The sequence below is a fragment of the Gadus morhua genome, chromosome 8, assembly GCF_902167405.1.
Source record: "Gadus morhua chromosome 8, gadMor3.0, whole genome shotgun sequence".
Taxonomy (NCBI): domain Eukaryota; kingdom Metazoa; phylum Chordata; class Actinopteri; order Gadiformes; family Gadidae; genus Gadus; species Gadus morhua.
The window spans coordinates 27,166,982-27,191,318 of NC_044055.1; the positions used below are offsets into that span (position 1 = coordinate 27,166,982).

A 24,337-nucleotide genomic window follows, 5' to 3' on the forward strand; every position below is an offset into this window, starting at 1 on the left:
ACATAACCAGAGACCGAGACCCTATGTTAACTACCGAACTAGATGTTAACTACAGAACCAGAGATACTGTGTTAACAACAGAACCAGAGTTTCTATGTTAACTACAGAACCAGAGATACTGTGTTAACTACAGAACCAGAGATACTATGTTAACTACCAAACCAGAGATAATAATAACTACGGAACCAGACACACTTTGTTAACGCAGAACCAGAGATACTATGTTAACTACCGAACCAGAGATAATAATAACTACAGAATCAGACACACTATGTTAATTACAGAACTAGAGATAATAATAATAATAATAATAATAATAATAATAATAATAATAATAATAATAATAATAATAATAACAGAACCAGAGACACTATTTTAACTACTGAACCAGAGTTTCTATGTTAACTACTGAACCAGAGTTTCTATGGTTATTACAGAACCAGAGATACTATGTTAACTACAATTTCAGAGATACTATGTTAACTACAGAACCAGAGATACTATATGAACTACAGAACCAGAGTTACTATATTAACTACAGAACCAGAGATACCATGTTAACTACAGAACCAGAGATACTATTGTGGAGGGCCTAAATGCCGAAGACCCTCTACAAGGAGGAAAGTAGATCAGACCCATGGACAACAGCTTCCCTAAAAGACGAACACTGGGAGAAGTCATTGGCCATCAGTATTATCCAGTACACTTGCTGCATTATTGCCATTTGAGAACACATGCTGGCCATGAGGCTACAAGAGAGTTGGCCAGCGTCAAAGGCATAGAGAACCCCTCCAAAGAAGGGTTATAGCAACTTCCCAAATTATGCCTCCAGTTCACCCTGAAGCCCTCAAAGGAAACCCATGCCATCCGGGGAGACTTTACATTGTATTTTTCCCCTCTCCCTCCCCCTTGCCCTCACTATTTTGAATACCCCCCCTGATACTTTCCTCACAACCTGTGATTCCATGAATGGAAATACGATCCCACTCAGCCTACACAGGCCAAGATAGTGAACCTTGCTTAACTAACCCAGAATTGGCTCACAGGGGGTAACGGTCCACCCATCATCAACAGAGATCGATTGATGGATTGTTGCATTTGAGTATTTCCCCCCAAATACTAAACAGTATGCTGCCCAGACCAGCCCAAATACTTTGAAGGTAAGATAGGTAGTGAAGGTAGAGGTAGTGTTGTGGTCACAGCAGTCTGCTGTGTTTTCCTCCTCCTGGGTCTGCTACTCCTCCTGTCTCTCTCATTTCACACCTGGCCCTCATCTGCAATCATGCTCACCTGGTCTTCATCTCCAATCAACTCCCCATCATAAACCCTTGGATTCCCTGCTGTCGGTGCCAGATCGTACTACGTACTACAGTGGTAATGATACATGCCTGGCTCCAGTAATTCTTGTTACCTCGCTCTCGCTCTCTCGTCTCTTGTTGTTTTCGACCAAAACCCAACTCTGTTTTCCTCTGCCAGCAGTTATTCGGATCCCTTGCTCCAGCTCGCCTGCCTCGCTCTCCACCCGGCTACCTCATCCACTACCTGCTCCCCCGCCTCGTTCAATAAACCCTTTTTCATCAAATCAACATCGTCTCCGTTTGCTCTTGGGTTCAGCATCGTTTATCATAACAGGTAGATACAGTAGCGCTGCTTGACTCTGGTAGTGCAGTTAGTCTCTTCCAGCCAAGAGTTCTGTTAATCCAACAGATCTTGGTTTCCTGTGTCCATGGAGACACGTCCATGGGCCTCATCCAGATCCAGACCCCAAGGGGCCAGGCCACCCTGACTGCTGGTGTAGTACCTCTACTGGTAGGAAGAGATTGCCCACTATTTGGACGTTCCTTGGGAGTCCAGAAGGTGAGAACCCGGAGGGCAACAGGTGGGAAGAGGCTGCGTAGAGCCTCTCCCACTCTGCCCCCGTGTGCTGCGTAGAAGCCTCTCCCACTTGGGGACTGAAGACCCGAGTCCCGGAGAGGACGAACCACCTGGTAGGAGTCAGGAAAATACAGATACGGCAACTGAGAACCAAGCAAACACCCAACCAGGCTCTAGCTCCAGTGACCTGTTCTCCCACCTTCCAGAGGCGGAGGGGGTGGGGCGTCCCAGCCAAGGGCAATTCTTTACTGCCCAACACAATGACAACCTGGACCAGTCCTGGCGGCATGCAGAAGTACTTCAAGGAGAACTACAAGGACGGGTGATATAGGTCCCATAACCAATTTTTTTGGTCAAAAATGCAATGCTGTTTCAGGTTTTTAAAACAGGTGGAGGGGATTGTGTGGAACAGTAACTGCTAACAAAACCCTTTGCCTCCAGAGTGTTATTCATGGCATGTACCCACCAACTGGGGACCCATCTATCAGCCGAAAATACTTGTTGTGAGAGGGTCCTGGCTCGGTTCTTCCGGACAGGCGGTCCGAGACCACTGTCGCAACTTTGCAACTACCAGAGAACTGCCCCAAAGGCATCCTACCACCACCCTCTCATCCCAATCCCCATCATCGAGACTCACTTCAGCAGGATATTGATGTATGTGGTGGTACCCCTGCGATCGGGGACATCAGTTCATAGTTGTCCTGATTATGCAACCCGCTACCCGGAAACCAGGCCGCTCCACCACGGCCAAAGCAGTAGCCATAGAGCTATTCATGCTCTTTAGTAAAGAAGAATAAGGAAGTAAAGAATGGATGGCAGAGGAAATTTTGAAGAAATAGGAAACCTGCTTCATGTCTTAAGTTATGGCTGAAATATGCAAACTTCTCGAGGTGAGACAAATCCAAACTTCCATTTACCATCCCAAGACCAACGGCCTGGTCGAACAATTAAAGCAACATAACATTGAAACAGATGTTGGGAAAGATGATAGTTGTAGATGGGAACAACTTTGACCAGCTTCTTCCCACTGTCCTTTTTTCCATCTGGGTTCCCCAGAGTTCCACAGGATTCACCCCTTCAAGCTTTATAAACCTGTTAAAGAAATGTCTGGAACTTGTGCTTCCCCAGTTGCCTGCCCTGTCCATTACTGTTCGGACATTGAATAGTGTAGTCTTGTCACAGTTCAATCAGGGAGGAGGTGAAGATGACACTGGAACTCGGGGTGAAGGAGGAATCTCAGATGCGTGATCCATTGTCATCGTCCCAAAACCTGTTGTACCATAAGGTTTTTTAATGACTTCCGGAAGCTTAATGAGATATCAAGGTTTGATGCCAACCTGATGCCCCAGGTTGATGAACTGATTTTTTCATGTTGGACCTGACCAAAGGGTATTGGCAGGTCCCCCTTACAAAAGTGGCCAAGACTGCATTTTCAACACCAAATGGCCTTTACCACTACAAAGTCTTGCCCTTTGGACTACATGGCGCCCACACAAAATTTCATCGGATGATGGATTTACTCCTGCAACCCTGTCAGGAGTACGCTGCAGCCTGGCTGGATGACATGGTTATCCATAGTTCGGACTGGGCCTCTCATCTGGTTTGGATAGAGGCGGTCGCTGGGGCCCTACGGAGAGTGGGATCGACTGCCGATCCGAATAAATGCAACAGGGGTCGAAGAGACAGAATATCTTGGATACGTCATCAGGAGAGGGAAAGTGAAACCACAAAAGAGCAAAGTGGAACGCATCGCAGCCTGACCCGTCCCACGACAAAGAAACAGGTGAAAACGTGCATAGTTTGTTTTGCAATAACTAGAAATGTATCCCCCAGTTTGCCTCCATTGCAGCACACCTACATGACCCAGAGCAGACTTCCCCATTACGTGAAATGGTCAGAGAGACATCGTTTTAGTTGCTGCGCCAGGTCCTGTGTACCAATCCCATTCCGACAGGACCCCCTTCAAAATTTACTTCAGAATCCAAAGCGCACTCACTCACTCACTCACTCACTCACTCACTCACAGACGTTATATAAGCACTGTACATAAATGTCGTACACCTTGTTCTGGATGATAAGGTCTGCTCGGAGCTCTGGTCTCTCAAGGGGTGTCTCTACGGGGTTCAGGTAGAGCTGACTGGAGCCAAGCAGGTATCTGTGCGCATTCTGCGCGTTTCCTCTCTCGGGTCCTCCTCTGTCAAGGCAGTGGGGAAAAACACCCTTATTTCATAAAACAAAACTGCCCATCGTTGTTTTACCATTGACACGTTAGAAATCTAAAGGAACAAAGAAAGAAATTCAGTATTTCACAAGATAAAACCTCTGGGAACGACAGCGATTCATCATTATATCACATTCATTGTGCACATTAGATTTGAAGCACATTGACTCACAGTAGCCTACTCACAGACAGCACCATTTATATTTGGATTGTATATTCTTTAACGTTTAACTCTTAAGTATCATATATAAAGTGACCTCATTGTTATTTCTCACTTGAGATTGTGTGATTTTGCAATATACTTTTCCAAAAATTCAGAGACGGAAATAAAGAAAGAAATATAACTAAGAAACCCCTGACCTGGTTTTGATCTCCTCCTGTCGCAGAGCCCTTTTTCTCTTTTTACTTTGCTTTATTTCTTTATTCTGTTTTGACTTGTGACTGCTGACCGCTTCTGGCTGGTATTGACGCCGTAACCATGGAACCACGGTCCTCAAGACATCAAGTCGGTTAGGGGCTTTTACTTTGAAATGAACGAGGAAGCAGGAAATTGCTACCATGAAGAGAATCAGCTGATCATAATGTTGACAATGCAACCTCCACCACATTGCTTTCGCCTCCGATGTTCATAACTTTAACATTTAAAGAACGAACATTTAAAGAACGTTGCAGTCCGCAGTGTTCGGTCGATGCGGTCAATATTTAGTGGTCTGCTTGTGTTTGCTTGAGTCGCTGGTTGTTGCAGATCGACCGGATCGACCTGAGGTCCAGACGGACCAGGACCAGCACCATGGACATCCAGGATGAGAGGAGACGGCTGCTTGATGCCGAAGGGACCGATGAGTACGAAACGGTCACCGGCGTACGCTCCGAGCAAGATATCTACCTTGAGTAAGTCCTCCAGGTGTAGTGTACCAGGTTATAAAGGAGCTGTATCTAGAGTAGTACTCCAGGTATAGTGTATCAGTTTATAAAGGAGCTGTAAATAGAGTAAGCAATCGAGGTGTAGTGTACCAGGTTATAAAGGAACTGTATCTAGAGTTAATCAACCAGATGTAGTGTACCAGGTTATAAAGGAGCTGTATCTAGTGTTGGTCAACCAGGTGTAGCGTTCCAGGTTATAAGGGAGCTGTATCTATAGTTAATCAACCAGGTGTAGTGTACAGGTTATAAAGGAGCTGTATCTAGAGTTGGTCAACCAGGTGTAGCGTTCCAGGTTATAAGGGAGCTGTATCTAGAGTTAATCAACCAGGTGTAGTGTACAGGTTATAAAGGAGCTGTATCTAGAGTTGGTCAACCAGGTGTAGCGTTCCAGGTTATAAGTGAGCTGTATCTAGAGTTAATCAACCAGGTGTAGTGTACAGGTTATAAAGGAGCTGTATCTAGAGTTGGTTAACCAGGTGTAGCGTTCCAGGTTATAAAGGAGTTGTATCTAGAGTTGGTCCACCAGGTGTAGTGAACCAGGGTATATAGGAGCGGTATCTAGAGTTGGTCAACCAGGTGTAGTGAACCAGGTTATAAAGGAGCTGTATCTCGAGTTGGTCAACCTGGTCTAGTGAACCAGTTTATATATGATCTGTATTTAGACTAAGGATGTACCGTACCTGACAAGGCTGACTAAGTTACGACAAGAGTTGTTTGTCAAAGTGTTGATCAATCCACTACATTAAGCATCAATCTCACGTGATTTCAGTGTGTCGATTTTCTTCTGTTCCTTCAAGCTGATTTAATGGGTGAAGTCTATTTTCCCTCCTGACTACGTATCCATGTATGTGACCAATGACCGTAGTCTCACGTTGCCAAGGCATTGACCAATTCCCAGACCCTCAAACTACAGAAACAGTGCAGCTGAATAAGGCTTGTCTTACTTGAGGAAGTACATTCTTACAAAACACCGGCAGGGGCCGGAGGTTCCCATTTTGAGAGGATTATACTTTTTGACCTTTTCCTGATATAACATTTGGTTGGGGTGTAGTAGATACATCCCTCTGTGATATCTCATGGTTATCTGTTCGTTTTAGATCCTGTTGTCTATCACTTGAATCTAATTCTGTTTTAACACTCATCCACAAGTGTAATGCAATGTGTCAGTTAGTAATGCCTACTCTCCTGCTGTTCATCTGAGCAGCAAAGTGCAGAACGGGAAGCTGTACCTTGCTGTGTTCGTGTCGGTGCTGGGTCCCCTGAGCTTCGGCTTTGTGCTGGGCTACAGCTCCCCCGCCATCCCGGACCTGATCACGACCAATGACGACCGCGTGCGGCTCAACGACGACCAGGCCTCCTGGTTTGGGGTATGTGGCTTCCTGTCACACATATGACCTTTCTCCTCATCCCCACACACACACTAACTCCCTTATCTCCCTCACCGATCTCTTTCCCTTTGTTTACATTTCATTATATCTATACTTTAATATACTGTGAAGTACTGGTACTGGGCCACTTTATAATTTAGATAATTTATATTGTTAATACCATTTGTTTATTTGCCCTGTTTGTTCTGTTTGTCTTTACTTTAGCGTCTATTAATTAATACATTTATTTATTTTGCTTTGTATTTTTATTGTATTGCATCCTGTGTTTTCCACTGCTGCTGTTGTAACCAAGGAATTCCCCTTCGGTGGATTAATAAAGTGTCATCTTATAGTATTGTTTCTACTGTCTATCTGTCCTACTGTGTGTCCTGTCTGTGTTTCAGTCCATAGTAACGCTGGGTGCCGCGGTGGGGGGTCTTCTCGGCGGTTGGTTGGTGGAGAGGATTGGCAGGAAGCTCAGTCTGATGTTCTGCTCGTTGCCCTTCGTCTTCGGCTTCGCCATCATCACCGCAGCACAGAACCTCTGGATGCTCTACGTTGGCCGTGCGCTCACAGGCCTCGCCAGCGGAGTCACCTCCCTGGTCGTCCCTGTATGTTCCACTCCTCCTACTAATCCTCTCTTTCCTCTCCCCCTGCCTGCACCTCTCTGGCCTTCCGCGCCTCCTTCTCTCTCTCCTCCTTCCTCTCTGACCTCCCTTCTTTCGGACCTCCCTCCTTCTCTCTCCTCCCTCCACCTCTCTCTTCTCCTTCCTTCTCTCTCTCCTTCCATCTGACCTCCCTCCTTTCTGACCTCCCTCCTTCTCTCTCTCTTCCCTCCTTCTCTCTGACCTCCCTCCTTCACCTCTCTCTGTGCCTCTGTGCACCATCTTCAAGACACATTTCATCATCACTCACAGACATGTAAACGTAGCTAGACCGGCGTGACACAGGTGCTCTAAGTCTATTCTTATATTTGTAGCCATGGGTTGATTCAGACTGCAGAGTAGTTACTATTGTACAATTCATGATGGGTGTCGTGCTTGCATGTCAATGAAGACCTAGTAGGTGGTTCTTGAAGCAGTTATATTGTGCTGTTGCTCAAGTTCTATGTGTGAGGATGTGGATATTTAATGCAATCCCCCTGATCCGCTGTCTCCTACCTGCCTCAGGTCTACATCTCTGAGATTGCCCACGAGCGCGTGCGTGGCACCATGGGCTCGTGCGTGCAGCTCATGGTCGTGACGGGCATCTGTGGGGCGTACGTGGCCGGTAGGTGCACTACCTCATGCGTTTTTAGCAGCCACAGGCACCACCAGCGCTGTATAAATGCAGTCAGTTTAAACATCTGACCCTCTCCCAGCTGCTTTTCTTAGCTTCTGCCTCATGCTGTTAGCTCTTAGCTGCCATGTCCAAGCTGCAGGCTGTAGCCAGGGATCTCTGTGACCATCACTCACCATCACTCATCTCTTTATGACAGAGGACCTTTGATTTGATGCACACATTTGTTGGTTTAAAGTTATCTCAGTCACGTGAAACAGTAGGCGTGTTTGTGTTGACCAGTATGCAGCAGGGATCGGTACACGCTTTGGGTTTGAATCTAGTAATATATTAAGTAATTAACTTGAGGTCAAGATCCTGCCAGAGTTAAGAGACACTCGCCGAGTGAGGTGCAGCAACCTGGGATGCAGTTTGACCCTGTTTTTAGGTCGGCGCTTGGCCCTAGTCCAGGTTTAACACAAGGGGCAACATAGAGCTATCTGACAGCACTTAGTGTATTTCATCATGGATTGGTTGATTCACTTCTAGACAATGCTGTCCCCTGCCTGACTCATGGTCCACCTATGTCTGTCTCTGGTTGCCCGAGTACAGGAACGTACCTTGGATGGCGCTGGCTTGCGTTGTGCTGCTCGCTGCCCCCCACCCTGCTGATCGTGGGGATGTGCTTCATGCCCGAGACGCCGCGGTACCTCCTGTCACAGGGCAAGCGGCGCGAGGCCGAGGAGGCCCTGCGCTTCCTGCGAGGCCCCGACGCCCCGGTGCAGTGGGAGTGCGCCCGTATCGAAGAGGCCTGCGACCATCAGGTGAGGTCACAAACCCCCCCCCCTGCAGCGTCTCCCTGCAAGTCCTTCATCTGCTGTGTTTTGGAACTTGGTAGGTGTGTTTTAGGCAAGCCAGGTTAATTTTGACCCCATTATTAACCCAGAGCAGGATATTTAGGATCCGAAGAAAGTATAATGAGAAGAAGGTATTTCAGAATAGCTCAGAACGATCTGATCTGTCCTGGTAACCTTTGACCTCTGACCCCAAGGGAGCAGGTTTCAAGGTGTCTGACCTGCTGGAGCCCTGCGTCTACAAGCCGCTGGCCATCGGCGTGCTGCTCATGTTCTTCCAGCAGGCCACGGGCATCAACGCCATCATGTTCTACGCAGAGAACATCTTCGAGGACGCACACTTTGACGTGAGCTGGAGGAGGATGGAGGGCTGGACCGTGTAATCAATCAATCATTCAATCACTCAATCAACCAATTGCAAAGTAAATGGGGTTATTTTCACTGCAGTTGTATTAGTACATATCAAGGTCTTAATCTACATCTATTGTGATGTCCGATTTGGTCCAGGTCACGATTAATATCACAACGTCCTTCCGTGTGTCTGTCTACAGCGCTTCTGTAGTGAGTTTCCATGGCGTGTGTGCATAGTCTCGGTGCTTGTGTGAATATGTGTGTGCATGTATGAGTGAGTGCCTGGAGTCACTGTGTTATCTGTCGTCCAGAACCGGGCGCTGGGGACGGTGATCGTGGGCCTGACACAGGTCTTCTTCACGGGGATCGCAGCCCTCATCATGGACCGGGCCGGACGCAAGGTCCTGCTCTGTATCTCAGGTACAGTGTACTATAGCAGGTACATAGTACTGCCGTACTATACCAGGTATAGAGTACTACCGTACTATCCCAGGTATAGAGTACTACTCAGTATACCAGGTATATAGTATTATGGTTCTAAACCAGGTGTAGAGTACGACTCAGTACTGCACTTTCAAAAAAACGTCATATTATTATTATTTGTGATCGTTTGACGCTCAAATCGAAATCGTGATCAAAATTTGATAAATCGCCCAGCCCTGCAGTACTATACCAGGTATATAGTACTACTCAGTAAATAGTACTATAGTACTATCCCAGGTATATAGTACTACCGAACCAAACTAGGTATAGAGTGCTACTCAGTATACCAGGTATATAGTACTATCCAACTAAACCAGTTACAGAATACTACTCAGTATACCAGGTATATAGTACTATAGCAGGTATAAAGTACTACTCAGTATTCCAGGCATATACTACTACTACAGTACTATAACAGGTATAAAGTCCTACTCAGTATACCAAGTACATATTACCATAGTTCTGTAACAGGCATATACTACTCAATATACCAGGTATATGGTACTACCCAACTAAACCAGATATAGAGTACTACTCAGTATACCAGGTATATAGTACTACAGTACTATACCAGGTATAAATTACTACTCAGTATACCAGGTATATTGTACTACAGTACTATACCAGGTATAAAGTACTACTCAGTATACCGGGTTCATATTACTACAGTTCTATACCAGGTATATAGTACTACAGAACTATACCAGCCAGGTATAGAGTACTCAGTATACCTGTTACGTAGTACACTACATAGTAATGCAGAACTCAGTATGCCAGGTACGTAATACTACATTGTACAACGCAAACTAATTAATGTTACTGTATCATTACTAAATAGTAGTACAGTGACTTGACTTTTGATATGATCACTCGAATGGTTATTTTCCTCTCCCTTCCCCGACTGATTTGCATCACCGGCATGTATCAATTATGTTTAACAGCCTTAATAATTCTAAGTCTGTGATAACTGATATTGTTCTGCCATGAATACCCGGGAAGATGTAATCTCAAAGCAAGAGGCATTCTGTATGCTGCATGCATCCACTTTGACTTCGGTCAATGATCTCGTGGATAGTTTAAACTTTAAAATAATAATAATAATTCTGGCTGGATTAAATTAAATCCAATTGACCATGAAACCCTTGAAGAGGGTTGATGCTCAAAAAGCTAAAAGCGTTTCCTACACCTTAACACATCTCTGGCAGCCAACAATAGTTTACCATTTCACCTTAAAAAACATGGCAAGAATTAAATTGATGTCGAAACAAGACCTCATCCATGCTCACATTTTTAGGTATGACTACTGTAAGGCACTTCTACAGGACTCTCTAAGAAAGACATTCTCAGACCGCTCCAACCTATCCAGAATGCTGCTAATAGAGTTGAAATAAAACTGAGAGAGCTGATCACTACCCTGGTGATTTATTTTATAAAGAAGCAATATTTAGTGCCTTTTAATGCACTTTAACACCTTATTTGCATTCAAAATACTTCTCTTAATCTTAGAAAATTGAGTCTAAACATTTATCATTTAAACATTTATTGACATCTACAGTAGTGTAGGGAGACACAGAGTAGTCTAGGGAGAATACATTTTTCCATGTATTTATGGAAAATTTTTAAAAAACATTCATAATATTCAATTCTCTGCACACCCACGCAAGTTTTTGAAAAATATTTTATTATCAAGAGCTTTAATGCCTGATCGAAATGACAGATGAATATATACGTGCCATTTTTTATGTTAATCGTTTCAGTGTTGAAAATAGATGAATAACTATGCCTTTATTATAGTTCCAGGGCTATTCATGACACATGCAGTGCTCTAACTTGGACGCCAAGGATTAACAAGTTAACGACAACCAAAACAGCCTTGTGGTTTAGTACCAAAATACATCTCTCATCTGCTTGTGGCTTTAGCCCACGAGAGCTCTTGGGTCATCAGTGACCCGCCGTGCCAGAGCTGCAGGTGATGATACTGCGAAACGGGGACTCTAAAGGCCGTTGCCATGGGTGGACTGTCCACCCACCTTCAAATAGCTCCTCATGGTGACGATAAAGTCAGTTAATTGTTCCCCAACCAAGCTTGGTGTGGCATCTTTTAGTTTGAAGGACCACCGATCTGGAGCAATCTGCCAGAACATATGAGGGCTCAAAACACAGCTTTAATACGGAAAATGTATTCTTCATCTAATATTAAAAATATAGATATTTATTGGATTGTACATTTCTCCTATTTTATTATCTTTTAATGAGTCATTTTAATGTTTTATCATGGGATTTCCTACTTTTGTAGAGCAGAATGAATGACTTTATGTCTCATCTCATCTCATTTTCGTCCGCTTATCCGGGGTCGGGTCGCGGGGGGAGCAGCTCAAGCAGGGGGCCCCAGACTTCCCTTTCCCGGGCCACATTGACCAGCTCTGACGGGGGGAACCCGAGGCGTTCCCAGGCCAGTGTTGAGATATAATCTCTCCACCTAGTCCTGGGTCTTCCCCGAGGTCTCCTCCCCACTGGACGTGCCTGAAACACCTCCCAAGGAAGGCGCCCAGTGGGCATCCTTACCAGATGCCCGAACCACCTCAGCTGACTCCTTTCTAAGTAAAGGAGCAGCGGCTCTAATCCGAGTTCCTCACGGATGGCTGAGCTTCTCACCCTATCCCTAAGGGAGACGCCAGCCACCCTTCTGAGAAAACTCATCTCGGCCGCTTGTACCCGCAATCTCGTCCTTTCGGTCATCACCCAGCCCTCATGACCATAAGTGAGGATAGGAACGAAGATCGACCGGTAGATCGAGAGCTTTGCCTTGCGGCTCAGCTCTCTTTTCGTTACAACGGTGAGGTAAAGCGAACGCAATACCGCCCCCGCTGCTCCGATTCTCTGGCCAATCTCACGCTCCATAGTACCCTCACTCGCGAACAAGACCCCGAGGTACTTGAACTCCTTCACTTGGGCTAAGGATTAATTTCCTACCCGGAGTTAGCAATCCACCGGTTTCCTGCTAAGAGTCATGGCCTCAGATTTAGCGGTGCTGATCCTCATCCCAGCCGCTTCACACTCGGCCGCCAGCCGATCCAGTGAGTGCTGAAGGTCACAGGCCGATGATCCAATGAGGACCACATCTGCAAAAAGCAGTGACGAGATCCTCAGACCACCGAACTGCAACCCCTCCCCACCACGACTACGCCTCGATATCCTGTCCATGTATATCACAAACAGGATTGGTGACTTTTTGTTTGAATGCAATATATATAGCACAACATACTACAGCTACATATGGTACTACTATAGGATTCAGTGTACCAGGTACATAGTACTACATCGTACTACAGTACTCTGTGCACCAGGTATATGTACTACATAGTATGGATGCAATAGGATGCAATGGAAAAAATATAAACAAAAATCAAGTTCAGAGCTACAGGGATACTTGAGACGCATCAAGTTTGAATTGCATTTCAGTTATTCACCAGTTTGTAATTCGCCATATTGGTTCTTCAGGGGTTGCTATGACAATCAGCGCTGCTGTGTTTGGCGTGTTCTTCCACCTGACGACAGGCCAGCATAACAACACATCTGTGAGGGCCATGGCGTCAGGGGTCGAAGGGTCACTCGGGGCGGGGCCTGAGGTGGACCTGGCCTGGCTAGCGCTGGCTAGCATGGGCATCTTCATCGCAGGTGAGACTCACAGCATGGGCTAACACAGCATGGGCTAACACAGCGTGCATTTACACAGAATGCAGCGCTTACACACTGCTTACACAGAACTCATACAGTGCTAACATTGTTCTGCCACATAGCCCAGATTTAGCACAGGTAATCAGGGAAATGAAAGAAGCTGTAGCTGTCAGCTCTGACAAAATAGCTGGAAGCAGAATTAACCAGTTAAACCAGTGTGACACTCCCTGAAGCTCTCTAGGAACCGCTAACGCCTTCAACAGACAGAACAGAACAGAGTACACAAACTGTCCTGTGTTGTTGCTGTGTCCTAATTTAATTGACTGACTGACTGGTGTGACAGAGCCAGCCCAATCACATGCCACCTCTTGTGTAGGATTTGCGCTGGGCTGGGGACCAATCCCGTGGCTCGTGATGTCCGAGATTTTCCCCTCTAATGTGAAAGGCTTCGCCAGTGCGGTCTGTGTCCTTACAAACTGGGGCAACGCTTTCATCATCACCAAATGCTTCCAGGACCTTCTGGTAAGCTCTCTCTCTCTCTCTCTCTCTCTCTCTCTCTCTCTCTCTCTCTCTGAACCAAAGCATGTGAACCAAAGCATGTGAAAATGTAGCACAAAGAATGCTTAACTATGTTAATAGTTAAGAACACAATACTGAACAATAAAAAATATATATACGCATATACATTGAAACATAAGTAAAAGTGAAGTTGAAATTGTATAAAATGACTGGACAGTCTTGACATTAGCATTCAATTTATCTCTGTCCCTCCTCCCTCTGCTCACTGTCTCTAATTTTGTCTCTTTGTCGCTGATCTATCCAACATTGTTACATTTTTCTTGTCGTCACACTGACTTTCAGTTTGTGTGATGTCTGATCTCTGGCAGAGATGTCCCTGGTCTGTGGTGAGGATGTCATAGGTCTCTTGTGGCAATGTCATGTTACGATATCATAGGTCTCTTGTGGTTATGTTGTTGGTCCCTGTTGTGATTTCATTGGTCTCTGGTGTTGATCTCATGTGGCGATTTTGTTGGTCTCTGGTCTTGATGTCATGTTGCGATGTCATCGTTCTCTTGTGGTAATGTTGTTAGTCCCTGTTGTGATGTTGTTCCTCTCTGGTGTTGATGTCATATTGTGATGTCGGTGGTGTCTTTCAGGCCCTACTCACCAATGCTGGGACCTTCTGGCTCTTTTCCAGCATGTGTGCGATCAATGTGGTCTTCACCATTGCCTTCGTCCCCGAGACGAAGGGCAAGACACTTGAGCAGATCCAGGACAACTTTAGAGGAACACCGGCTCAGTGAGCAGCCGGGAGATGCTCTCCTCTAAAGACCTACTTAATGAAGCCACTGCTCCTTCATGCTCCTCCGACTCCTCCTACTGCTGCGGGAGTAAAGTCCTTATCTCTGTACAGGTTCCATTCATAAAGTTGGTGAAAACTTCAGACTGTCAGGAACAAAGGATTGGTGGTGTTTCTTTTTTTAATAGTACAACTTTACCTGTTGCACATACTGTACTTCATGTCATAACTATATATCTCAGTGTAACATTTAAGTTAGTCATTTACACAGGGGACCTGGGAGGGTTTTGTAAAAGGTGATTCAGAATGCACTTTATTGGACATTTCCTGTTGAATATTTGTTTTTTTGCGACTGAATGAAGCTCAGTGACATGAACAGGACATTGATTCTTTACACACGCAATGTACCCTTCTATGGTACCCTTTTAGTTTTTCAACCTAATTTATAGATGTTTTGTATAGAAATTATAATCAATGCCTTTTAAAATAACATTGCTGCAGTTTTTTTGCAAAGCATTTCTGACCTGTAGTAGTATGTAGTTTGTATTCAAATTAAAAATGTATTTTTACAATGTACAATTTACAGATTTGTTTTATAAATGTTGGCCATAGAAATTGCAATTTTTGAATCTTATGCCTAAACTAAAACCTTTTTGTACTTGATATAACAAATTATGTTGATGTAGGCTGAAATCTTATTATTTTGGCCTGATTTATAGTAGTAGTATAGTAGTGATAGTTTTTCAGATTTTCCAGATTTCGCCTAATCTGCAGCGCCCAATCTGGCAACGCCGGCCGCTGCATTAGTCTACATATCTGGGTGATTTCTGCAACTAACACTTGTTACTGTCATAAAAAAAATCATGCTTCCATATGAGCCGGTTTGCGAAAGGTCTTGATGACAATTAATTGTGAACCTAAAGACAAAGCTTGGGACAAAGTCACGCCCTTTCCGTTAGAGCCGATGGGACCTATGGATCGAAAAATATGAATGGGTTTCAATGGAGAGAAAGTAGTTATTTTCTGGTCCCAGTCATTATATGCCCCAGATTACACATATGTTGATTGTGGATTTAAATTATATTTTTTCAGGTTAAGACTTAGACCGTTTATTGTGCAATTGTTCGGTTAAAGGCTGTAGAGAAAACACAATGAGAAAGACTACACGTCTCGTATGTGACGTCACGCTCCCTGCGACTGGCGTGGACAAGACCGACAATCTTATGGAGGTAGATTTGTGTCTTTATTATGCAATCAAACAGAATAGGTTTGAGAGCAAAACTTTCCACACTGCAATCAAAAAATAGATGTGAGAGCAAAACTGTCGACACTGCAATCAAAAAATGTTTTATTGCAAGTAAAATAAATGTGATAAAAAAATAAGTAACGAGAGAGGGAGTTTTGAAGTCCATGATGAGACAGAGCGGGACTCTGGAGCTGAGAGGACAGAAAATCAAGGCGCAGGTATGTCTTCCGTCATAGTAATAGCAAGAATGTTATGTTTGAACTGGTGCATGTAGATTTTTTTGTTTAATGATCTGTGGATATTGTAGTGGTTTAAAAAATTCACAATATTTTGTCAGATCGAGACTGGCCAATAGAGACGTGTCTTACATCTTTAGGCGTAGGTCCCGCCCTATGGAGGTAGATTAAAAAAATTATTAAAGGGAATCCAAAAGCTTTGTTTCCAATTCCAAAAGTTTTGTTTGCAAATCCAAAAGTTTAGTTTGCGAATCCAAAAGTTTTGCTTGCGAATCCAAAAGCTTTGCTTGCGAATCCAAAAGCTTTGCTTGCGAATCCAAAAGCTTTGCTTGCGAATCTAAAAGCTTTGCTTGCTGTTGAGCTGAATCTCGTGGGCGGGACCTACGCCGAAATATGTAAGACACGTCTCTATTGGCCAGTCTCGATCTGACAAAATATTGTGAATTTTTTAAACCATTACAATATCCACAGATCATTAAACAAAAAAATCTACATGCACCAGTTCAAACATAACATTCTTGCCATTACTATGACGGAAGACATACCTGCGCATTGATTTTCTGTCCTCTCAGCTCCAGAGTCCCGCTCTGTCTCATCATGGACTTCCCTCTCTCGTTACTAACAAAAAATTTTATCACATTTATTTTACTTGCAATAAAACATTTTTTGATTGCAGTGTCGACAGTTTTGCTCTCACATCTATTTTTTGATTGCAGTGTGGAAAGTTTTGCTCTCAAACCTATTCTGTTTGATTGCATAATAAAGACACAAATCTACCTCCATAGTTATCCTCCCCTTTGAAAAAATCGGTGAAGTGGAGCAGAGAGATCGCCATGCAGTGGTGCTGACGTACATCATTCGCAGAGCAGCGAAGAGCTGTAGCGGCCTCACACAAAACCTAACATTATCAAACTTCTTCAGGAAAATGTTTAGTTTTCTTTGCATGAAAAATTATAATTTAAATCCACAAACAACATATATGTAATCCAGGGCATATAAAGACTGGGACCAGAAAATAATTACTTTCTCTCCATTGAAACCCATTCATATCTTTCTATCTCATCGGTCCCGCTGGCTCTACCGGAAAAGGCTTGACTTCGCCACTATAGATTTTACTTTTCCAGTTGTTCTTTTTCAAAATAAGAGCTATTTTTCAACAGCCATATTTATTTGTCTTTGGGCAAAGTTAATTCCATTTAAATATGAACAATATTCCTCTAAGCAATTATGTATATACTTTTGTTACTATTTTTCTAAAGTGACACATACAACTATAGATGCATATAAATTTCATTTAATCAATAGATCACGACAGGCTGTGGTATGTGCTCATTATACCACTGTTAAGGGGCGTTGTCCCTTAACAGTGTATCGATTGTGATCTATTGCAGTGATCTATTGCTTTTATCCGACGGTTACTATTATGGCGAAACGAAAGTCATAGACACAGTACATTTAAAAAGAAACCAAGAAAGTCAAAGTAGCCGTTTTATTAAAGAATACAAAAAAGTAGTCCCTCCTGGCTGCCTTCAAAATGCACGACGGTCGCTATGCAACACACTTTAGCGTCCCTCCGAGAGAAGGCTCGGCTAGAGCGGTTCGCCAGCAATTTATCCTATGGAGCAGTTCACTCGCCGTGTGCCTAAGCTTTCGTTTGTATCTCCATCGCCTTGCTCACTCCCGGAGTAACAACATTTACACCCTCTCCTCTCATCCAACATATGTTTTACCAGGGCCGGCCCGAGGCATAAGCGATACAAGCGGGCGCTTGGGGCCTCCTGACCGCCAGGGGGCCCCCTATCGGAAAATAAAAATTATAATCAAAAAATTATTATTATTTTTTTTAATTATTTTACAATTTAACTTCAGTAAACCACACTTGATGCTTCACTTTGAATATGAAAGTTTAAAATAAATCTGTGATCTAAGTGCCCTCTAAGCTTAAAAGGTGACTGTTTTGGTGTAAATAACGACTATAATAATACAGGGGTCTATCAAGGGACAAAAGTCTAGAATATTTTTGGCATGAGAGCAACTGAATGAGCCTTCCAGGCCCAAGAGGTCAAGGGGCACTGAAGCCCAAGCCCAAGTCACCATCTCAATAAGTCAAAAAGCAAAATGCTATGAATATGCTTAAATTTAGGTATTTCCCTTCCCTTCCCTCCAGCTGGCCATATAAAAAATACAGGAAATCACATCTACGTAATTCAGTATTAATACAATTGATAATGTCAATTAATTCATTGTCAAATCATTGTAGTGTGACATTTTTGTCAATAATCGTCGAGCGCAAATGACTCCGCTAGGTGGGAGGGGGGGCCCCAATATCAAATTCTGCTTAGGGCCCCCGAAAGGCTTGGGCCGGCCCTGTGTTTTACTTTGTAACTGTTTCTACTTCCAGGCGCGGAGTGATATGCAAACTTTCACAGAATGATCGGGCGTCATAGCAGTTATGTATATGCTCATTATACAACAGTTAGGAACCAATGAGATCGCTGGATTTAGGCCCCCGTTGTATAATTAAGCAATAGATCACGCCAGGCTGTGGTATGTGCTGCTCATTATACCACTGTTAAGGGGCGTTGTCCGGCCCCGACGCGCAGCGGAGGGCCGGCGACCCCCTTCACAGTGGTATAATGAGCACATGCCACTGAATGAAGTGATCTATTGCTTTTATACAACGGTTAATATTATGGCGAAACGAAAGTCATAGACACACTACATTTAAAAAGAAACCAAGAAAGTCAAAGTAGCCGTTTTCTTAAAGAATACAAAAAAGTAGTCCCTCCTGGCTGCCGCTATGCATCGACGGTCGCTATGCAACACACTTTAGCGTCCCTCCGAGAGAAGGCTCCGATAGAACGGTTCGCCGGCAATTTATCCTATGGAGCAGTTCACTCGCCGTGTGCCTAAGCTTTCGTTAGTCTCTCCATCGCCTTGCTCACTCCCGGAGTAACAACATTTACACCCTCTCCATCATCCAACATATGTTTTACTTTGTAACTGTTTTTACTTCCAGGCGCGGAGTGATATGCAAACTTTCACAAAATGATCGGGCGTCATAGCAGTTATGTATACGCTCATTATACAACAGTTGGGAACCAATCAGATCGCTGGATTTAGGCCCCCCGTTGTATAATATTTTTTAACCAACCGCGGAACTAACCAGTCAGGCTGAGCCGAGCCGTTTCCGACATGGACGGTTTCCTAGCGGCAAAAGCCAAATGTACACTTCCCGTGTGTCACTTCCTGTGTGTCACTGCGTCTGTGGTCCGGGCTGCAGAGATGCTGAATGAAGAAAGACAAGTAACGGCTGGAGTTTGAGACAAAAGGAGGGGGCTGTATAATAATATCTAGTTAGTAAACATTCTCCAAACAAAGAAGATTAAAGGGATCTACAAGATGAAGCTTCTGAAGCCGAGCTGGGTCAGCCACAACGGTGAGGGTTTGAATCCCTTGTTCACAAGTTGGGCTTTTGTTGACGGCCACCTGACGGTCGCCTGCTTTACACTAACATTAATTTTGTGGTTTTTATTCATAGGGTAGAAAATGTTAAGTTTTAAGCTTGAAATTCCCATGCAATGTATGTTAATTTGTGGACCGATAGCATGGTCTGTACAGTTGGCCTTGGCTCTTCTCTGTTCCTCTGGCGTGAAGTTACCTGCTGAATGACCCTTTTATTATGGAGCCCTTCAGCTAATTCATATATTTTGATCCCGCAATTTACTTTCAATGCATGCACATGTATTGAATCAGCTGTATAGACGATATATTTAAACTATTTGCGACGTAATTCAGATCAGTACTTGTTGTGACTATTGGTAACGTTAGGGTTAGGGTTAAAGACTTCACAGCCTTAAAGTGAGCAGCCTGACAGACTGGTCAGACTGCACCATGCACCTAACTTTACAATTATATTGATCATACTTATCTCACATTATAATATTTTCTGGTAATAAAAGTTGTGCTTTGTGTTGTGAAGGAAAACCAATATTTTCCGTCGACATACATCCGGATGGAACAAAGTTTGCGACCGGTGGACAAGGTACGCACACGAACACTCGCACACACACCTTGTGCGTTTACTTTTATATATGCGGATTTGAGTCGTACGTATATGTAACGGTGGTCATTCAGTGAAGAACTGATGGACAACGACGTGCTTTTTTTTTCTTTATTTTTAAAGAAGGCCTGGAAACGGAAGACAACCGACAAAATGTCTTCATAAAGCGTGGTGGTGTTGATCTTTACGAGCTCTCTGTCTCATGGCAACACTGCTCTCTTATTATATCAAAATAATATTTTTTTACCTAAAGAACAATTATTTCTTAAACATTACAAAACATACATACAGCAATCATATAAAATAATAAACAGCATTAATATAAAGTGAAATACAAAATTTTTATTTATATATTACACTTACCTGGAAACAGAATACAACAGACAGTTTGTCTTCATAAAGCGTGGTGGTGTTGATCTTTACAGGCTCTGCATGTATGAAAACAAAACAAAATGCATTTACCTTCCAATGTAGTAACATTACTGTGATAGCATAACAAACTTTTAAGCTAGTTAGCATGCACATGGTCTGATGAAAATAATAATAAACGTTTCATTAGCTAATAAAATTAGTCCAAAATCATCACATTGCATGCTAAAACAAATAATACGAACACTGCATTAAAATATACCACCTAATGTGGCAACCCCGATCGTCGGCGGCTGAGTTTTCTAAAGGAGACGCTCAAACAAGGGTTGCGGGTCAGCGATTTTTATTTGTGTGCCTCACATGGGAACAAAGTTAAAACAAAAGTCAACAATAGTTCTTCCTCATGGGGTAAAAATGGGCCGTCTCCGGGTCTGGTCCGGCTGCGTGGACGGCGTCTCATCGCTCCCGTTTTCTCCCACTCAGTCCTGGGGGGAAGCGTATTGGCGTTGGTACGGGTGGGTGCGTTCTCCCCCTACCGCGTCTCTCCAACTCGGCTGTCTCCAACTCGGCTCCCTCCCGGCACAAGGCACATGGCTGAGAGAGCCCCGAATGAGTGGAGAAGCAGGCTATTTAAGCTCCTTCTCCACCGGTTCCTCAGGTGCTCTTCATTTTCTTGATTGGCAATGGCCGGGTTGCCACACTAAATGATCTCTTTCTCCTTAAACAAAATACAATGCAGGGAGAACTGTTACTATGCACATACCTCTGTCTCATGTGAACACTGCTCTAAAGAGAAATGTCTGTTGCAACACGCAACAGACAAAAGACACCAGACCTGTAGTACACCATAAGTCCACAAGAGGCTCCATTAGAAATAATACAATCTAATGCCAGATTTCCAGCGGGGACGTACGCGCCGCGGAATGGCTGCGAACTCTGCCCTGAGTCCATTTCCACCAGGCGCGTAACGGCAGCGTAGTGCTGCCTTGCGAGCCAGCCGTATTCACGCAAGATCACGCGATTATCCTAAACCTAATGTACTCACAAAATTCCACTCCCAAAACTACTGCAATTAAATGCCAGGCTTTGTCCTTTCTGACATTGGCCTTATAAAAGGATGGTTTATTTCATAAATTATTTTATGTTGCTCCAATTCAACAATCAGTCTCTCATCGTCCATGTTGCCGACCATCTGAGACCCTTTGATTGATTGACTGCTGACCTGGTTCCACCGGTCATGACGTAATGTTGATGTGAAGTTGTGATAGGCTACATGAGCTGAGTAATGTGTATTGAGTACTGAGTATTGTTTATTTTGAAAATTGACCGGATGCTCTATTGCTTTTACTTTTTCACTTCCTGCCCGGCTCGATCTGCTCTGTTGAAATTTACGCGGTTCAGCAACGGCTTGCGTCAGAAATAGAAGTGCTACGGAATGATAGCGCTGCAGAGCGGCGCACCGCTCCTGGGACGCTGCTGAGACGTTCCGCAGCGCGCCTGGTGGAAATGGTTTCATTGATTAGAGTGGCAGTGATCAGCAGCGGCGCAGCCGTTCCCGGTGGAAATCAGGCGTTGGGCTGCTTAACTCTGGCGAAACTGGCACATAATCAAAACTATTTCTAACTCCGTTACACCCGCCTCCCTGAATTTTGCCATATATAAGCAGCAACTGCACAGCACAAACTTAGGCACACAAGTACACTACATCCAAAAACTCAATATAGGGTCACCCAATGACAGGATAGCCAACCTCAAAAGTATCCCATAAGGATGAAGTAGATGAAGAAATAGAAACGTATGTCTCCAACCAACTACTGGCGGTGGGATGCCTCATACACCCCACAAGACCAGGGGCCTCATGTACTAAGGTTGCGTACGCACAAAAACGTGGCGTACGTCCTTTTCCACGCTCACGTTCAGATGTACAAAACGTGAAATGAACGTAAAAATGTGCGGTCCCTACGCCAGCTCCAGAGCTGTCGTACGCACGTTTCTACAGCTATTGTTCCTTTGGCGACACTTAGAGGTGACGCTGGGAAACTGGGAAAAAAGGTGAAAACCATGACTCATCAGAGTGATTTGCACATCACAGACACACGAATGAACGATTAACACACCTTGCAATTATATGGGTGGCTATAAAAGCATGCGCAATGGATGAAGAAAATTGTTTTAAAAATGGCTGCGTTAGCGTTGTTAGAGGACATCGCAAATGGTCAAATCCGAAGGGAACGTATATTTAGGGAACGCGAGGACTTACTCGCAAATGATGATGATTGGCTCATGAGCCGATTTCGTTTCCCCAGGCCAGTATTACTGGAGCTGTGCGCAGAGCTGCGGCCAGCCCTAGAGCGCCACACAGCCAGGAGCCAGGGGTTGTCCGTGCCCACACAGGTGCTGACCACGCTGGGGTTCCTGGCAACAGGGGCCTTCCAGCGGGAGCTGGCCGATCGGTCAGGAGTGTGCCAGTCCACCCTGAGCCGAGCCATGCCAGCTGTGTGGGACGGAATCATCATATGAGATTAATGAGTCCAGACCGGCCTCATATGCATTAATGCATTAATATGAGATAATTAATGCATTCAAAGCCGAGCCACGCCGCCTCGCCCTGTGAATTCAGTTGCAGCGCAAATATAGCAGCAAATACGTTACATTCTTAACCCAGCAGCGGTGTTGTTCAGATACTGATTAAATGGGTTTGTTAACCATGCGTAATAGTATGGCTCCATGAGTATGCGCACACGTTCTATGTGTTCTTCATCTCTGGGCACTGCGTCCCTTTATGTTTTGCAGCGGTTGCATTTGTTCTCTGTTAAAATACATGGTTAATGTATTATTTTGGAGTTAATAAATTTGAAAAAAAAAAACAGGAACACCACTAGTTTCTGGCTACGCCACTGGTGTCACTGATCAAAGCGGCCACTCTCAAATCGAAGGGGGAGAGTTCCCCCACTCCCGTCCCCCCTCCTGTTGCGGTCACGCTTCGGCGGTGGGCAGAAACCCTCCGCTTCACCTCCACCTTGAGGTCTGACCACTTTTTTTTAATTTCAGAGTGTGTGCGCTGCTGAGACCCCACTGCATTGACGGCCTCGCAAACACGCTCCCACTCACTTCTCTTTTGTTTTGCATTTATCCCTGTTGACAGGGTTCCAAATAGCATATGCTTGCGCATTTCTACCTCGTGGAGCAAAATCTCGAGCTCAGACTCCGTGAAGTTTCGTTTTTTGCCTCTGTTCATGGTGCCAGGTGATCGGATTAAGAGGTGAATCTCAGGTCCAGAGGCCTATTTAAATTAAATTGCATATTTAAATGAGGGTGTGGACAGGGAGGAGTTTGGCACCTCGGCATGTGCGCTCAATTCCACGTTGATTGAGATGTACAAAAGAAACGTGCTTGGATCCATGCGTTCGCACACTTTGATACATCTGAATTTATTTGTGCGTAAGACAGTTTCTGGTTTTTGGCGTACGCCAAGTTTCAGTATGAAATCCACGCAAGTCTTAGTACATGAGGCCCCAGGGGTCTCATTTATAACCGTTGCGTACGCACAAAACGGGGCTGAAATTGGCGTACGTGACTTTCCACGGCTAGGTTGTGATCTATAAAAAATCAACTTGACGGGAGAAGCTGCGCAGCCCTAAGCCAACTCTGACCCATGCGTACGCATGGTTTGGAGGAAAAGGAGAATTGGCGACACAGATGGTGTAGTGGTGAACTGAAGTCAGACAGAAAAATTGTAGAGTGAGAAGAATGATTATGTTTTATCATCGCCCTTCATAAATTTAATTTCAACCCGTATCATGCGTTAAATCTATGTAATCAGAATAATTTAAGTCAACTGCGTTATTTCTCATTTATAACTCCAAGAACATCTCCTTAGAATATAAATAAAAAGAAATTCTCTATAATTAATCCCGTCACGCCACAGGCTACTGTCCACTGACGGCGCGACTGCATGGAATAAACCATCTGTCCAACATGTCTCAATAACATAATATTTTTATGTGACACTGTAAACACATAATCAAATGTCAATTAAATCTCAAGTGTGGAAAACCAAGCCACACTCATCAAAATCGTTGTCCGTTACTCTTGATGTATTAAAAAGGGGTT

The 24,337-nt window shown here is 44.2% G+C and overlaps 2 protein-coding genes across 5 annotated transcripts in view; both read left to right on the top strand.

The window, feature by feature from the left end:
* The first annotated feature begins 4,636 nt into the window (after positions 1–4,636).
* On the top strand, positions 4,637–14,925 carry slc2a8 (solute carrier family 2 member 8). Of its 2 annotated transcripts, none has more exons than XM_030364000.1 (10): positions 4,637–4,987; positions 6,225–6,387; positions 6,792–6,998; positions 7,557–7,656; positions 8,257–8,468; positions 8,696–8,845; positions 9,161–9,269; positions 12,834–13,010; positions 13,387–13,532; positions 14,209–14,925. In XM_030364000.1, the coding sequence occupies exons 1-10, from the start codon at positions 4,887–4,889 to the stop codon at positions 14,272–14,274; spliced, it is 1,431 nt and encodes a 476-aa protein (XP_030219860.1). In that variant the 5' UTR covers positions 4,637–4,886; the 3' UTR covers positions 14,275–14,925. The 2 variants fall into 2 exon arrangements, with proteins under 2 accessions (XP_030219860.1, XP_030219859.1); XM_030363999.1 differs by having other exon boundaries at positions 4,638–4,987; positions 14,168–14,925.
* A 4,105-nt stretch (positions 14,926–19,030) lies between these two features.
* Positions 19,031–24,337, top strand: part of hira (histone cell cycle regulator a) — a 40,943-nt gene continuing 35,636 nt past the window's right edge. For all 3 annotated transcript variants that reach the window (XM_030363258.1, XM_030363255.1, XM_030363257.1), the window contains exons 1-2: positions 19,031–19,231; positions 19,775–19,837. Coding sequence is in view for 2 of the 3 variants with exons in the window: in XM_030363255.1 (XP_030219115.1) it covers positions 19,195–19,231; positions 19,775–19,837 (100 nt within the window). In the remaining variant the exon portion in view is untranslated. The remainder of the gene's footprint in view (positions 19,232–19,774; positions 19,838–24,337) is intronic.

Excerpts from the sequence above, each read along its gene's own strand:
- slc2a8 (XM_030363999.1), top strand. The coding sequence starts at position 4,887 with ATGGACATCCAGGATGAGAGGAGACGGCTGCTTGATGCCGAAGGGACC. Across the intron at positions 9,270-12,833 it reads GGTCCTGCTCTGTATCTCAG|GGGTTGCTATGACAATCAGC; the intron begins GTACAGTGTACT and ends TTGGTTCTTCAG. Across the intron at positions 13,011-13,386 it reads CATGGGCATCTTCATCGCAG|GATTTGCGCTGGGCTGGGGA; the intron begins GTGAGACTCACA and ends CCTCTTGTGTAG.